The 17625-nt window shown below is 35.8% G+C and overlaps 1 protein-coding gene across 1 annotated transcript in view; it reads left to right on the forward strand.

Moving 5' to 3' along the window:
* Positions 1-7987, forward strand: part of RNF217 (ring finger protein 217) — a 121793-nt gene extending 113806 nt beyond the window's left edge. The window contains exons 5-6 of the mRNA XM_042939748.1: positions 4681-4752; positions 6600-7987. Coding sequence (XP_042795682.1) covers positions 4681-4752; positions 6600-6673 — 146 coding nt within the window. The 3' untranslated portion in view covers positions 6674-7987. The remainder of the gene's footprint in view (positions 1-4680; positions 4753-6599) is intronic.
* The last annotated feature ends 9638 nt before the right edge of the window (positions 7988-17625 follow it).

Consider the following 17625-nt stretch of genomic DNA (forward strand, 5'->3'; position numbering starts at 1 on the left):
GGAAGATGTGTAATACAATTTGTAAAAATCCTATGTTTCAGAACCCTGTACTGGAGTTTTACTGTATCTATTGGTTGATGTCACTGTATGTATTTTCTGTTGTATTAATAGCTAACAGTTAATGAAATGACTATCAGATGCCCTCATTGTATACAAACCCAAGTTTACAAATCCAAATGCAACGTTTTTGTGTTTTGTTTTGTTTTGGATTTACCCCTTCTTTGTCCTCAGCAACACATGATCTCATACACAAATATGCAGACATAAACACAGATGCCCACTCTGGCCTGATGCCACCGACCTTGTGTGATACAATGTTCTTCTGACCTGATATTGCTTCTTCCAATAGCTCCCTACTTCTCTGGAATATATCCACTGTGAGGCTTCTTCCTCGCGTTTTCATTACCCAAAACTCCAATATTTTGGAGGGCTGGCTAGGGAATCTAACTATTTATAACAGTATTTCCATGAGCATACCAAATTGCAAATTAAGTTTTGAGATATAACCTATTTGTAAAGCTGTGTACACAGAGAGCAACCCAAAACCACAAAATCCTTGTATTTTCTGTATTACTTGTTCTTTTCTTTCCTACTTAAGTGACATTTTGTGATAAGGTTTCCTTCCTTTTTTTTTACTCTAATCTTTATTTGACCATCATTTTGTTTTCCTTTTTGTTATTTGGTTTAATCATTCTTAAATAAGGGAAATTATTTCCTGCCCTAATGGTACAATAATATTTTGGATGCATTCTCTATGGGTCCTCTCGTTATTTACCCAGATGCCACTCCCACCCTCTTCTCAGGTCACAAAATAGCGTTCAGTTACTTAACAGCCTAGAAAATGTACAACCATTGAACATTATCATCAGAGAAATATCTTCTCTGTACAGTCTTTTCCATTTTTACTTAAAAAATTCATGGTCAGCTTTCTGTAAATGGTTTTCTTTTTGGCCTACTTTCTGCTCTGTGTGCGCGCATACGTGCATGTCTGGACAGACCTGACGAAGTAGGGAGCAGCTGGCTTTCAGATAAGCTCTCCTTCCCACACCTGTTTTCCCACTGCCAGGACAGCTGCCTCTAAGTGCTGTTGGACCATAACTCCAAAGGAGGTGGTCCACACCTCTCCCATCTGCACAAAGGGCTGGAAAATGACTTACTCTATAAGTCACAAACCTAGCTTCTCCCTGCCATATAAGAGAGAAGACAGAGTATAGCAGACCCCTCCAATGTTTTATCTTTGTGGGAGGTAATCCAGTTTGCTTCCTCAGTTTGGGACTGCAGCCTCCAGATGTCCTTGGACAGAGGCAGAGAAAGGGCCTGCTCTTCCCTCACAGCTGGAAGATGGGCAACATGGTTTGCATTCCACATGACCATGTGTCCAGCTATGGATCAGAAGTTCTGCTCCTGAAGAATAAAGGAGAACAAGATTTGAGGATGATTTTAGTGGCCTTTGCCATGGGGACATCTCCTTGGTGGGAGTAGGCAGCTTATTCAATGAACAGTGTGGCAAATAAAAGTGACTGAGAAAAAATACTTAATTCTCCTATCATTACGCACAAATATTCCCAAGTATTAAAGTGTATAATAGTAGGGGCGCCTGGGTGGCGCAGTCGGTTAAGCGTCCGACTTCAGCCAGGTCACGATCTCACGGTCCGTGAGTTCGAGCCCCGCGTCGGGCTCTGGGCTGATGGCTCGGAGCCTGGAGCCTGTTTCCGATTCTGTGTCTCCCTCTCTCTCTGTCCCTCCCCCGTTCATGCTCTGTCTCTCTCTGTCCCAAAAATAAACGTTGAAAAAAAAAAAAAAATTAAAAAAAAAAAAAAAAAAGAATTCAGTTTAAAAAAAAAATAAATAAATAAAGTGTATAATAGTAAACAAAATATAGGTCTTTAACTGATTTCTAGATGGCAAATAATTTATATGAACAAAAGCAATACAGCCTCCTCCAAAAATAAGTATCCAGTTTTTTGTTTGTTTGTTTGTTTGTTTGTTTTTTATAAGATGAAGTCTGGAACCAGAATTGAAAAAATGCAAGTAGCCAATAAACAATTTTAAAAATAGCCAATGCTGTGGGGCACCTGGATGGCTCAGTCAGTTAAGCATCTGACTTTGGCTCAGGTCATGATCTTGCAGTTCATGAGTTCGAGCCCTGTGTTAGGCTCTGTGCTGGTAGCTCACAGCCTGGAGCTTGCTTCAGGTTCTGTGTCTCCCCCTCTCTCTGCCCCTCCCACACTCATGCTCTCTCTGTCTCTGTCTCTCTCTCTCTCAAAAAAAAATCCAATACTATGAGTAGTCAGAGAAATGTAAATTAAAAATATTTTTTGAAGTATAGATTAGCAAGTTTTTTTTTTGTTGTTAATACTCAATGCTGGCCTTTTTTTTTTTTTAAGTTTACTTATTTATTTTTGCCAGAGAGAGAGACAGAGCACATGTGAGCACACAGGGGAGGGACAGAGAAAGAGAATCCCAAGCAGCCTCCATTCTGTTGTGCTGAGACCAATTCAGAGCTCGAACCCATGAACCACGAGATCATAACCTGAGCCGAAATCAGGAGTCAGATGCTTAACTGACTGAACCACCCAGGTGCCCCTCAATGTTGGACTTCCATATTCTACTGAATGAACTAGAAATTCTGTGCAATTCTTTTACAAAGAAATGTGAAGGGCATTTTAAAATGTGGTAAATCTAGGCTGACAGTGGTTTATTTGCAGGCATATTTTAAAATTTAAAAAAGGGAACAAAAATTAAGTACACAATTTTTTTGAGAGAGAGAGAGAGAGCACACAAGGGGTGTGGGGATGGAGGGGAGAGGGAGAGGGAGAGGGAGAGGGAGAGGGAGAGGGAGAGGGAGAGAGAATCCTAAATCAGCTTCACACTCAGTGTGGAGCCTGACATGGTGCTTGATCTCAGGACACTGAGATCATGACCTGAGCTGAAATCAAGAGTCTGATGCTTAACCGACTGAGCCATCACGGTGCCCCTAAGTACACACACATTTAAATAGGGTATGATATATGGATATAATAGAATATTATTTCAGCTATTGAGAATGTTTTTTTTAGTTTTTTTAAGTTTATTTTATTTATTTTGGGAGAGACAGCACAACTGAGGGATAGACAGAGAGAGAAGGAAAGAGTGGGGCCAATTGCTTAATTGGATTCTGTGATTGGTGAAAAATAGAAGTAAAACACATGGCTAAACATTGTGTCAAATGGTTATCTTTTTAAATTATATATTAAAGACTGTATTTTCTGTTTGTCTGGTCATGGCTCCAAGGGCCATTCTTTACGCATAAAAAAGTTAATACTTTTTCTGACAAACTTCCAACAAATGACTGCATTATGTTTCTATTTATTTATGTAATTGGTTATTCCAAATTACTGTCCTTAACTTGTAGAGTAGTGTTGCTGGCTTATTCTTAAGTGGTAAAACCCCCTCCATTCCTTCCTCATCTCTTGCCATGTTTGCATCGTGCGGCTGTACTGCTTAAGATCAAGGTTACTGTATGATGACAAGACATGAACCACTAGCCTCTTTTTTGTGTGCTAGTGCTTTCAAAGTTAGTGGAATTCCGACTGTGAACTCTGTGCCCGATTTACATGAAACTGGCACGTATTAGAATCACTGCTTAGATGTTTATTTAGAAAAAAAGTGCTGGTTGACGCCATCATTTGGCAACCTGACCAGGTTTAGCCTTCTTGTAAGTGCTTCCTTTATTTTCTCACGTTGCATTTTGTTTTCTCCATGAAACCAGTGTAGACCTTCCAATTTACTTCTTTAATTTATTTTTTACTATAGTTGACATACAATGTTACATTAGTTTCAAATGTGCAACATAGTGAATCAACTTCTCTGTACCTTATGCTGTGCTTATGTCCAATGTAGCTGCCATCTGATAGCATATACTATTCCAGTGCCATTGACTGTATTTCCTATGCTGTACCTTTTCTTTCAGTGACTTAATTCATCCCGTAACAGGAAGCCTATATTGCCCTCTCCTCTTCACCCATTTTGCCCATCCTACCTCCCCCCTCCCCTCTGGTAACCATCAGGTTGTTCTCTGAATTTATTAAAAGGATTCATTTGAATAACCTTCAATATATTGTATGCTTATTGGTAATTATCTCCCAACGACATTTAAACATCCCAATTGCGGTTCAGTCTGTTAGGTGTTCATATTATTAGTTTTCTTTGGACCCGGGAAGTAAGCAAATCACGTTTTCAGATGTGGGCTTGGATGTAAGCCCTCTGTAGCACCTACTACCTCTCCATTTTGTGAGCTAATTAGGTTTTCTCCTGCCAACTCAGAATGTGTCACTCCTTTGTTGATCTTTCAGAATCTTGAAAGATGAAAATGAAAGAGATCTAAAGGGGAAGCATAAAGATGAATGGCTCTGGTAGTATAAAGTGAGCCAGTAACTTTGGAATTTTTTTTTTTTTTTTGGTAATAAAGTTTAAATGACTTATGAGATGTTTGACTAATGCACCCAGGACTTCTGTGAAGTTACTGAATTTACATAAGTATATTTGTTCTACACCTGATACATTTACTTAGAGAAATATTGCCTTAGTTATAATGAGACTTCTTAAAAAACCACATACACAGTGGTATTAAAAAGCTTGCTGAAATTGTTTGATAAATTAGTTTTAAGACTCTAAATGGTTTTGCCTTTTGTTTTCCAGCTGGAAAATTATTCGTTGCACCTCTAATCCTGGTCTTGGGATTAGCACTAGGGGCCATAGCAGTTGTAATCGGTAAGAAACACTTAACATATTTGAGATAAGAATTTTCTGAGTGCTATAGAGAGAAAAGGACTGTAGATGTAATAATAGGAGTCAGTTACTAAGTAGACATACCTGTTCCATGCTTGCGTTAGACAGGCAATCAGCATATGATTTATAGATTCAGAGGGGTGTGTTTCATATAGGATGCATTTGTGTGACACTTTTTCAGTCTATAAAGACTTTGATTCATGTAGCTTATAAAACAGTTTTAATTCCCTTTTAATACCAAAGTTAATACAACTAGTTTTTTATGAAAGAGTCCAGTGGATGAGAATGAAGATTTTCTGATTCTGAGTTTAGGTTGAAGTATTAAGGGAAAAGGTTCTGGTATAGCCTTGTGTGTTTGGTTTGCTCTAGTACAAACCAAAGGGTACACTGGGTAAAAAAGATACCTTCAGTGTGTACAGAAACATATACCCAAAGTATACTTCAGCACTGACAAATAGAAAATATATGAGTGATTTATATAGTCTTATTCATACAAATATATGGAAATACGTGTTTTAAAGTAGTGGTTCTCAGAGTCTAGCATGCTTTAGAATAACCTCGAGGGCTAGTTAAAACACAGGTTGCTGGTTTCTGTACTGAGTTTCTGATTCAATATGGGGGCAGGGCCCATGGGTTTCTGGTTCTCAGAAGTTCCCAGTGATGCTGATGCTGCCAGTCCAGAGACCACATTTTGAGAACAATTGCTTTAGGGAATTAAAAAAATATATATTTATGTTTAAAAGGGGGGGGGGGAGTGGGGGAGGGGCAGAGAGAGAGGGAGACACAGATTTTGAAGCAGGCTCCGAGCTGTCAGCACAGAGCCCGATGTGCAACTCAGACTCACAGACCATGAGATCATGACCTGATCTGAAGTCGGACCCTTAACTGACTGAGCCACCCAGGCGCCTCTAGAGAATTTTAAATTAGACACCATAGGGGCGCCTGGGTGGCTCAGTCAGTTAAGCATACGACTTCGGCCAAGGTCATGATCTCATGGTCTATGAGTTCGAGCCTTGCATCCGGCTCTGTGCTGACAGCTCAGAGCCTGGATCCTGCTTCAGATTCTGTGTCTCTCTCTCTCTCCCTCTGTCCACCAAACCCTCCCCACACTCTATCTCTCTCTGTCTCTGAAAAATGAATAAGCCTTAAAAAAAAATTAAAACTAAATTAGACACTGTAAATAAAGATGGCTTTGATAACATAGTAGATGGGATTTCTTTTCTAAGTAAAATTAATTTTCATATGTAAAGTTCTATTTAGCAAGTAATTTACATGTACAGGACACGTAGAATTTTAAAGTAACTGACAGTTAAGCTCTTATGATTTATGAAGGACTTTATGAACTAGATAAAAATAATTAGATGTTATTATTTGCATTTTATAGTTAAGAAAGTCAGGCTTACTAGGAGCTCCTATGTGGTGAACTGGGAATCAAACCTGGCATTTGGCTCTACAGTCCATGTTCTTAAGTAATACGTTATCCTGCCTGAAACTGAAGTGTGATATCAGAGTGCAAATGATATGACTGGAAGACAAACCTGAGATTGAATATTTTGATAGAAAACATGATTCCATATTCAAACTGGTGTCACAGAGGTTGTTAAAAGGGAGAGAAAACTGTACAAAAATAATAAAGAATGAAATCTTATAAAAGTAACTACATTTTATTGCATAGGTGTCTCCCCTCTTTCATCTGCATGCATTGCTAAATAATAATTTTTTGTAAATGACTGCAAAATGAAAAATTGAAAGTGGAAAAATTTCAAATATATACACCTAATACCTTTCCTCCTAACTAGCTTTAATCTTTTTTGTTTTTTAATCCTTAGGTTTATTTGTATTTCCTATCTATTGCCTTTGTAAAAAACAGAGAAAACGATCACGGACAGGAATGCACTGGTAAAATGCAGAATGATTTCCTGTAACTAAGCCGGTCTGGGTAGGAGCCACACAGAATGGCACACCGTCTGAGAGTCACGTCTTGAAAAACACTGCGTCCAGTCTCCCTGTGGTTCTCTGCAGGCCACAATGCCTCTAGCTCCGGTGCGCTCCCTACATGGTATCCTGTCCTTTCCTTATACAGTTTGCTGCTGTTAAAAAATGGTCACTTTCATAGACTATAAATATCTGTAACATAACTCTGACATTCTTACTGGTTCTTGGTAGAAAATATTTTAATTAAGAGCCAGTTATCCTCAGAATTATCTGAGCATGCCTCTCCCGAGCACTGTTTGGACTGTCTTTGTACCTAACCCCCCTTCCAGGCCCTCTTCTGAGACTTGGTGTGAATAGCGGAAGTCATCCCACCTGTACCAATAAGCAAGGCCACTTTTCAGAAGATAAAGGCCGGCCATATGTACCTGTTTTTATCTGTGGCCCAAGCAATGTAATTCCTTCATCCTTCCAATGCTATAATTGTTAAAAATCTCAATGCCCAAAAGGGAACAAATGAAACGAAATTAATGAGAAGAATCATGGGTTGCTGAAGTGTATATGTGCAGGGGTGTGAATGTGTGTGTATAGTAAGTATCTGTATTAAAACTAGGTTCAGTTACCTTGTACTTGTCAAGTTCCATGCCTCTACACTATTTTTCCACATTTTCATAGACATACTTAAAGATAATCGTTCCTTTGTGGGCATATTTTGGTAATGTACTGAATTAAAGTCAATGTAGACAACAGGCTACTTTGATGTTGACCCTTTCTATTCCTTGCTCTCTTTGTCTCACACACATGCACACACGCCAGAAATTTGTGCAATGTCACCTCAAGGATCATCAAACTTTATTAACTGACAAAACTGATAGGCTGCTTTTAGGAAATTCTCAAGACCAGAATGTTTAGTCTCTTCAGATTTCTTATATTTTGGCATAGATGTTTTATTAAATGAACAAATCCTTCAGAGGGGATTAGTTAATTTAAATAACAAGTTTGCTGTAGTGAGAACTGCTTAAGCCTTTAAACAAATTGTTATTCTGCTAGTTTTTTAATCAACTGGTAATGACAGATAATTCTGCTTTAGGTCAAGTTCTGATAGTATTGGAAACCCCACCCTCTTACCTCTTTTCTCTTTCTCTCTCTCTCTTTTTTGTTTGTCCCCAAGATTTTCATTAAAAAAAAAAGTACTAGTTTTGAAGGGTTTTTCTTATGTTTACTGCTCAAGTGCATACTAATGTGCTGATGTCTTCTTATGGATAGGGTAATTTGAAAACACAAATTTTTGTGATTATGGATGGGTTTATCTAAAATAGAAACAACTTTTGGAGAAGGAAACAAAAAAAAATGAAGGAAATATTTTCAGCAAGTTTTACCAAGCTGAGAAGTCTTTAAAAACAAGAAAAAGACACATAGCTAAACAATGTTATTCCTTTGTTTTTATCATGAAAGTTCATTAGCAGAATGGAAGTAAAGATCCCTAAGAAGCCTGAAGTTTCCCCTTGTCTCCAGATCCTTAAAATTAGATATCTGCATAGATGTAGCATTTGTCAGAAGCCTTACCTGAATTGTAATAAATTCTGTGATAAAACATGCATTAACATGGATAGTTGGTCTTGTTGGGCTCTAACAAATATAAGAACATTTATCATTTTTATTGGGCCTAAAAAGTCCATGATAGTGAAGTTTACTTGCATGAATAATGAGCTAGCATGCTTCCATTCCTTCTGAAGAACACTCAGAATAGCTACACTGAAGCTTCTGGACTAGTCTCTATTCAGTTAGAAGAAGGTGTGCCATTTGTGATTCTACAATGGTGTATTTCTAAAGCATAACATGGTGCAAGAAAAAGTGATGCTTTAGTTTCACAAATTCACCTTTCCATTCATCCATCCATCCAATGGATATTTTTGAGTGCCTATTCTATGTGCTCTAGTCTTAAAACAAGAGAATGAAAATTTCTAGCCTACATCGATGTAATTCTGTCATAAAAGTGCTTAATTTTTGTAAATTCATTTTTTTCTGGACTTAGTTGTTAGTTTGACAATACGTGAATGTGATGAATTTTAAATCTAGTGGATAATATGTTTATGTATGATATGTGTATGTATATATACATTTAAATATACATACATATATAATATTTCCATAGCTGCATATAAATACAGTTGCCACATATATATATACCAACTGGCTAAATAATATACTCTTTGGTCTTAGATAATCTATTTTCTTAGGTTATTGTGTCTCTTGTCTTTGGCCTACTCAGGGATTTTTATTCCTTCCTTTGAATAACTTATCTTTTGGAGGTATCTTTATCTTATTTAGAAATGTTCCGATTTTCCAATTACAAAGCAGTGTCTGTTATCAGTGAAAGCTCTTTCATCAATGCTTGAGATACTGTACACAGTGTTGCACAGGATTTTCATTTTTCTATTGCATAGATTTTTTTAAAAATTAATGTATGTAGTTTTCTCTTTCACAGTTGGTATATATTAGGTCTTTCCCTGATAGTGACTTAACGTAATAATTTGTGATTTTTTTTTTACTAAGTATCATCAAGATCTTAAAAAGAGAGAAGAAAGCAAAAAGATTATTTATATGTTAGTGCCAACATTGAAAGTAAAACAATAGTAGTAACTTTGGGGATAAATTTGGAAAGCTACTTTAGAAAAAGAAGCGTACACATAAAATAAATATCTTTCTATCCAAAGCTTGTCATTTTTTATTGTAAATGTAATATATACTCCTTTAAAAGAATCAAACCATATAGAATTATAAAATGCAAATTCACCTGCTCTACCCCATCCCTTATTTTCTAGGGGTGACCACTGTTAATGTTTTGATATGTGTCCTTCCAGAAACTTTCTGCAAATATTCTAGTGTGTTTGTAGATGTCCTTGTGTATTAGTTTTATATAAATAGAACAGTATTCTTAATGTTCTGTGATTATTTTTCATTTTATTGTATATTGGTAGACACCTTTCCATAAGTGTTTAAATAGATTTACCTCATTCTTTTGTAAATTACTACATATTACATTGTGGGACTATCCTTAATTAGTCCCTATTAAATGGACATCGAGATTGTTTTTACTTCTCTATTACAAAGCATCAGTGAAGATCTTTTACATATATTTTTATCACTTAATGTACACATTTCCATGATTTTTAAAATTTGTTTTTTATAAGATATTTGTAATAAAATTTTAACGTGTTTTTGGTGAATGAGATCATAGAGATACTATATTTGAGATCTTTTTCTTGAAGAAAAAGAAAGATTATGTAGGAGTGCATAAGTTTTAAAGAAAAGCATCTTTTTGCAGGATAATTCCCTCCATGCTTGATTAACCAAATAAATATGTGGCCAAAACTTATAAAGGAAAATTCATCTTATTCCAATAAAAACTGCAACAAGATGTCTGTAAAATAATGTGAGAAAGCTACATTGATATTTGGATTGCCTGGTTTTAAAATTTAAGATTTTTAAAGGAAATAGCTAAACTCTTCATCTTTGTCACATTTTGTTAAAACACTATCCATGTTCATGCATGTTGCACCACAAAGGAACTTAATTATGCCATTGTGAAAAATAGGAAGCAGCGTGTTGGCAATTATGAATGACCACAATTATCCATAAAAAATAAATTTAACTATCTGTAAGGTTTGTAGATTGTTAGAATGCTTATAAATTTGGAACAACATGAAACATCCATTTTACAATGAATCCCAGAAGTCTCCTAAAACCTTTTGTATGTGGAGCTAAAAAGGAGAGGAGTCAGACCTTTTGGTACAAGCAACAGCCTGTGGCCACCACCTTGATTTTCTGATAGGTGCTATTTATCCTAAAAGTAGAACAGACAAAAACAATCAAAGATAATCAGATCACAACCTGTTACCTTTCATTGTGCTTTCTCTGCTGTGGGATCAGGAATCAGTGGTGCCTATCCTGTGCCGCCCAATCTTTTGAGTCCCAAGACCACACCTGAGCCTTTATCATTCAATCCAACACCCAAATAAATGGCTCCTGGCGCCCCTAAGATACCATCAGACCACTGTAATCTCGTTTAGTCTCCCGTGACTCTCTCCAACCTCATTTTTCTCCACGCCTTCACTGCAAAGGAGGAGGAGAAACAGGAGGGCTGCAAAGCTCACTCTGGTATCAGCATTCCTTCCTGATCTTTGTCTAATTAAAGTGCATCTGCCAAGACATTGATCCAGCTTCTCCCTTGTTAAACATTGCAGTTGTTTTAATAGTAGACTTTGTGCTGTCTGTTAAATTTATAATTCTAGAAAGAGCTAGTAGACTAAATAAGATTAATTGGTATGCTTCATTAAGTACAAATTTTTTTTACACATCATGCCAACTGCCATTTTGTTTTTTAATTGTATTAGCAAGCTGCAAATATGCCTTAATGTGAGTCTTCACATTGGATTGCATGCTTATCTCTTCATATTTGTAGCTGAAATCTATCCCAACCACTGAAAGTATTTTTTCTTGTGGTCAGCCTTATTGTTTTGTGTTAATGTCTATTATAAACATAGCCTTAAAATTCAATAATGCACTTTAAAATACGTGTGCCATTTAAGTAATTCGACAGAATTAAAGAAAGGGTTGCATATATTTTGATGGAGACAGTAGAATAACAGCGTCAGTAAATGTATGTCACCTCTTTAAATTTGGGGGTGGAAATCAGAGCTGAAATTTTTAAACAAGTAAAAAACATACCTGTAAAAAAATTTAACTGAGTTTCTGAAATTATAGTAGTTCTAAAAACTGACACCAGGAGCTCAAATATAGCAAGTAATTAGTAAGTGTTACCTACTAACCTAGCTGGAATATTTGTTTAAAATATTAAGTTAGTTTCTGCCACATTTTAACTGCATTTTCATTTTTCATGAAATCTATAAGAGAAATTCCACTGACCAGAACATATTAAATCAAAACTATCCCCAATAGTCAGCTCGAGCATTTTTTTAAATTCTTATACCTTAAGTACGATCTTTTCTTCCTCCTGTGGAAAATAAGTTGCAAAACCCCGTTTTTAATATGTACACCTATAATTATGTAATAAAACTGAAATAACTTTAGAGAAGCATAAATATATGATCTGAACAAAATCAGAGTTCCAAAAATTGGGAAGTATTCAGGATTGTGAAGTGCTATCTTTTCAATGCAAACCAATGATACAGATCTTTAAAAGAAGAAATGCAGTGGATCTCCTTCGTAACTCTGGTTTTGCAGGGCTAATACTCATTTCAGAGCCAGCTGTGATGTGGGACTTGTACTGTATATCACTGTTCTGAGAGTAGTACTTTAGCTGACTTTATCCAAATCCAAGAAGCAGAGAGTCACATAGTGTGAGACTTATAATTGTTGTTTGGAGCATTAGCTGAAGCCTTCATGTATCACATACGTTATAGATCCCATATATAGTGCCAATTTTAGAAGCTTGTAATTATGTGTATCATGAACTATATATATATATATATATATATATATATTTTTTTTTTTTTTTTTTTTTTTTGCTAAAACAATGACTGTTTTGAGAATAACAATATGACTTAAAAGGCAAAAAAAAAAAATACACAAAGTATTGCCACTGCCTCTTTTTTTTTTTTTTTTTGGCCACTTTCTTTTAGCTAGAAAAGAAATTTCATTAGTTATATTTAACTGTGCATCACTTACATTATACAAACTTATTGGCATAGAAAATACTTTTGTTTTTCAAGTTTATCCCACCTTTTTGTCACTCTGTCTTATCATTAATATTAAATGATATTCTTCCCTGGTTTTGAAGTGATGCTCATGTCTTTCGACATCAAGTTTCTGTTTTCTTTAGATTTCCTCGTTATGTTGCCTTTTCCCTCTTCTGTCCCCTACCCATCTTTGCTAGCCGTGAGATAAATTCTGTCTCATCATTAACTCTTTTGACTAATGAAATGAAATTCAGATATTGAAAGGACTCCATAATTTGGCTCTGGTAGTGAACATAATTTACCTTGGCTTACTTTGTAAATTGAAATGTATGAAGAGAACCTGGAACACTGACCCTCTTCTTGATAGGAGTTGGAGAAACCCTGCCCAGCCTCTCTGACAAGAAATAAAATGAACAAGAAGATGTCAGTTGGATCAGAGAGCCTAATAATACTCTAAAGCCAAGCTTCAGAAATTGCTTCATGAATATTGTAAAGTCAATGTTGTGTTTGCATATTAGCTGGACAGAAAGCATGTGTGGTTATTCATCCAACCTGACCCCAAATGGCCAGATGTCTGGTTTGCGGTCCGTGTCGACAAAAAGTCCTACAGCTTGGACTTGGGGCTGGATTTATGTAGTGTAGCATTTGTATATAAGATCTGATGATGGATTCATACTCTGTGAACATTATTAGACATTTCGATCCTATAAAATAGATAACATTGAATGTAACTCATACTAGCCTTCTTCTAGAGAAGCCATTTGTCATTTGCAAACGCTCAACATTTTCAGTGATATGATTTAGGTATAAGTAACACTCAAGATATATTTAGCATAGGTCTAGTATATGATGAAAAAGTCCAAGGGAGAGTCAAACTTGGGTGTTAAAGGGCCCAAGAAATGGCTGAAAGAATGTCATTTCAGATTTTTCCTTATAGCTGACAAACTGTGCTGTTGGTCATCTGTTCCCTGCAAAGTTGTTAGGTGTTCACCTCATGCCCCAGGTGGTGAAATAGTTTCAATAATCCAGTCAGATTCTTAAAAATAGTATTTTTCATTGAAATGTTACTTCCTCTCTTTACAAATATACTTTTACTGCTTCTTTCAGGTAAATACTATCTAAACATTTTACATAATATATTTGAATACTTTTAGTTTATAGAAAATTAGCATGCTTTGTAAAGAAAATTCTAGATAAAGTGTCATGAGTTTTTATCAGCTGACTATACACCCTTTTTCTAAGGCCCTTTAGCTTCCAGTTCCATATGCCAATAGCTTAGTTTTGTTATATGATCATTTTCATTGTAATGAAAATTCTGTATATGGTATTGAAAAGAAGAGACCAACCTTATATTTCTTATGACACCTAGAACAGTAATTGGTTTATATATACACATTTCCATTTACCTTGATAAGAACAACCTATTACAGATTTTTAATGTAAAAATTAATTGACAATCTTGTTGCTTATGAAAGCAACTATTAATAAGTAGTAAATTCTGAGAGATCACAGAAATAATTTTGTATAGAAGGAACACAAAAATGGTGGCATTAAAATGTTGTTATGTTAACACATTATTAAGAAGCCACAACAGTTAGTTGTTTTGTTTCTACTTTAAAATTGGGCATAAGATACATTCATGAAACACATATTTAAAGATGTATGCTTATTGACAAACTATGGGACAATTAAATTATTCACCTCTTTTTTCAAAAAGTGTAAAATGCCAAAAAGAAATAATTTTAATGTTTAATCTGTTGTTACTATATATTCAGAAATTGCAGTTCTAAGGAATAATTGTCATGTCCTATATGAATTATCAGAATATATCCCATTTTAATTACATTCTCATGAACAATAGCAAAGGAGAAGAAATTTCTTAATTTTAAAATGAATGACTCTCATTTGTTTGTACTTTATCTTGTCCATCATTTCATTATACTGTATATCTTTTTTCTGTAAAATTTGTAGCCAATCTCCAAGGAACATAAATTATAATATTTCTCAAGTTTAAAATGAGCCTAGCTAAGAAGATATTTTCAATGGTATTGGAAAATATTTATGTGATGTTATTTTTTAACTTTTTTTACATTTCATTAGTCATACTATTAACTTTGGTATTCATAAAACTATGTGGAGGTAACTATTTTGAATATATTTTGAAAAAGAAGCAGTAGAAATAAAATGAGAAAATAGACAATATTAATATTATATAGAAATCCCTGAAAGAAAATTGGAAAGGAAAAAAAACTCTGTTGAGATGAAAATGTTGGGAAATAAGTATTCAAAGACCTTAATTTCTTACATTGCTCGAGTAATCAATTTATTTCCAAATGATTGTCTCATGCTGTTGGTTCCATGAATTGTGCTTCTAGTATAATATATAATTTCCCCTACCATTTTAGTGTTTATACATTAATTACTGAAAAGAAAGGAAGGAATTGGTTAATAAAAGCGAGGAAAACTGGGTTTATTCCCGTTTTCCAATAGCACTAATGTGTGCTTCTTTAACCTTCCATATGGTGCTTTGTGTGATGAGAGTATATAACATTTATATATGTTATTAGTGCCTTATTTTTTTCACTTGACTTTATTTCTTACCTAAAGAGCCATATATTTTTTGTGAGTGTTCCTTGGTCCCTGTATTTAAAGTGCTGATGACACAGTGTATCTTTAGTGGTGTATATAGGCTGCATTTGCTTAACCCACTGTATTATCTCTAGAACAGCAGGTTAGCCAATGTATTTTTCTTAAATTCAGTGTGTATTTTTAAGCTAAGGTAGAAAAAAAGGATATTGAATGTCATAAGTTGAAGCCATTATTATTGAAATGTACTTTTAAGCTGCAAAAAAGAATGCTGGTTATTAAAATTTAAAACGAAAGTCGGAATGACCGTCAATCTTTAGAGCTCCAATTAGGACAAAATTACTTAACAAAAAGCATTGAAAGTAAAAGTAAATATATGGAACTTCAGGAATTTGATCAGTTTCCTACAACCTGTCTCTGACAATGTGTTATTTGTAATCTACTTCCGCGCATGTTTGCTATTTACATGTAATTATTCATTCACAGTGGGCTTTATCGATATCAAGATATTTTGTGTAATGTTATTTTGCTCTTCCTGGTCTTTGCCTTTGTGTTAGCTTTATACAAAAATCTCGTTTTGTTGTATTCTTTATGTACCATAGTATATAATTCAGCTTTTCCTGATGAATGTATGACAAATAATTAAAATAAATCGTGCTTAGAAAAGACAGACACAGGTTGTATATGAAAATACGTGTACATATTTGACAAAGAAAAAAAAGAAGAAAAGAATCTTCCTGCCAACAGATATGTCCTGCTGGACAGGACATAGAAACTAACAGATTTTTTTTTAAGCAGTAAAATTTAAAAATCTATTACCTCAAGAATTTTCAGTAGATACGTGTCAGTGTATGGCCCCTTGTTGCAAATTCAATCTCACTTGCTGCTGGCAGTAAAAACAACCCAAGTGGCAGGTCACACAAAGTGTAGGGGCAAATCTTTCAGAAGACAGATACCTTGTGATATTCTGGAGTCTGACTTTGGACTTTTGGTAATGTCCCTATGGCCTTTTGTGGTGGTTTGGCTTTCTTTTTCATTGGTTTTGGTTGGTTGTATTAGAATGGAAGGGTAATCTTAATTATGAGATGAGATCTCATGGAAGGATATAATGACACTTACTCTACTTGGATGAAAACTGTGTTGGGAATCAACTATTTTTATTGTCACTATACGAGCGGTTGTATGGATTCCTGTGGAGTGCTGTTTACTCGCATGATGTGTGCAATACATCATGCAACATCATCTAGTAATGCCTAATAAAAGTTTTCAAAAGAGAAGACTCTTGTCTTTTTTTTTTTTTCAGTACATTTGGAATTTAAAGAAATTAAAAGGTAAAATTTGACAGTGGCCAAATTACATGAACATAAGTAAATTTAGAAAGATGTGCTGAAGTCATTTCTGCAGTAGATTCTAAGACTAGAAAAACAGGAATGAACAGAAACTCATGGGTATGCTTTTTGGAAAGCGGACTGTGTCGTGTTGCTATGGCATGTTTTGAGGAAAGCTCACAGAAAACCAAAGGTCAGTCTGAGCATTCTGCATGAGACGTGTATCTGCAAGCACACAGTATAATGCCAGTTACTTTCTCTCTGACTTATTCATTCATTGAAAATCCATTCAGTATTATTTATTCAGCTAATTATTTTTTTAGTAAATATGTATTGAGTCCCCTGCTGTGGTATAAAAATATACTGCACATGCATTTAGGAGAAGGCAAGGCTCTAACACTGGTCTAGTAGAGGAAGTGCCAGGCAAAGGTTTCTTTTTTTTTTTTTTTTTAATTTTTTTTTTTTTAACGTTTATTTACTTTTGAGACAGAGAGAGACAGAGCATGAATGGGGGAGGGTCAGAGAGAGAGGGAGACACAGAACCTGAAACAGGCTCCAGGCTCTGAGCTGTCAGCACAGAGCCCGACGCGGGGCCCGAACTCACGGACCGCGAGATCATGACCTGAGCCAAAGTCAGACACCTAACCGACTGAGCCACCCAGGTGCCCCAAGGCAAAGGTTTCAACAATGGATTCCTATCCCGAATTCTCTGACTAATTTGGTTTGTGATATTAGGTTAGCCACATATCTTCCCAGACTTCAGGCTAAATAAGGAGTGCATGCCAATCTCTAAGGTCTCTTTCAGCAATTAAATTTAGATCTATGCAACCTGTTTTAAAGTTTGTTCAAATCACTCAGTTCCAGCATTTCTCCAACTCAGAATGGCCATGCCAGGCCTCTCTGCCTTCACACAGGATAGTCCCCTAGCTTCCCCTGATCTACCAAACTCCCCCTTCTCCGTGGTCCTCAGGCTCAGCAACTTCTCCTACAGAATACCATCCAGGCTATACCGCATGGGCCACATCACCAAAGCCTCCTCTGCTGAGCATTCTCTGCAAATCACTACTGAGCAAGGCATTTGTGTTGCTTTCCCAGGGCTGCCATAACAAAACACCACAAGCTGGATGGCTTAAAACAACAGAAATGTAGGGGCGCCTGGGTGGCTCAGTCACTTAAGCATCCAACTCTTGGTTTCGGCTCAGGTCATCGTCTCACAGTTTCGTGAGTTTGAACCCCACATTGGGCTCTGTGCTGACAGTGTGGAGCCTGGTTGGGATTCTCTGTCTTCCTCTCTCTCTGCCCCTTCC

The sequence above is a fragment of the Panthera leo genome, chromosome B2 (genome assembly GCF_018350215.1).
Source record: "Panthera leo isolate Ple1 chromosome B2, P.leo_Ple1_pat1.1, whole genome shotgun sequence".
Lineage (NCBI taxonomy): Eukaryota > Metazoa > Chordata > Mammalia > Carnivora > Felidae > Panthera > Panthera leo.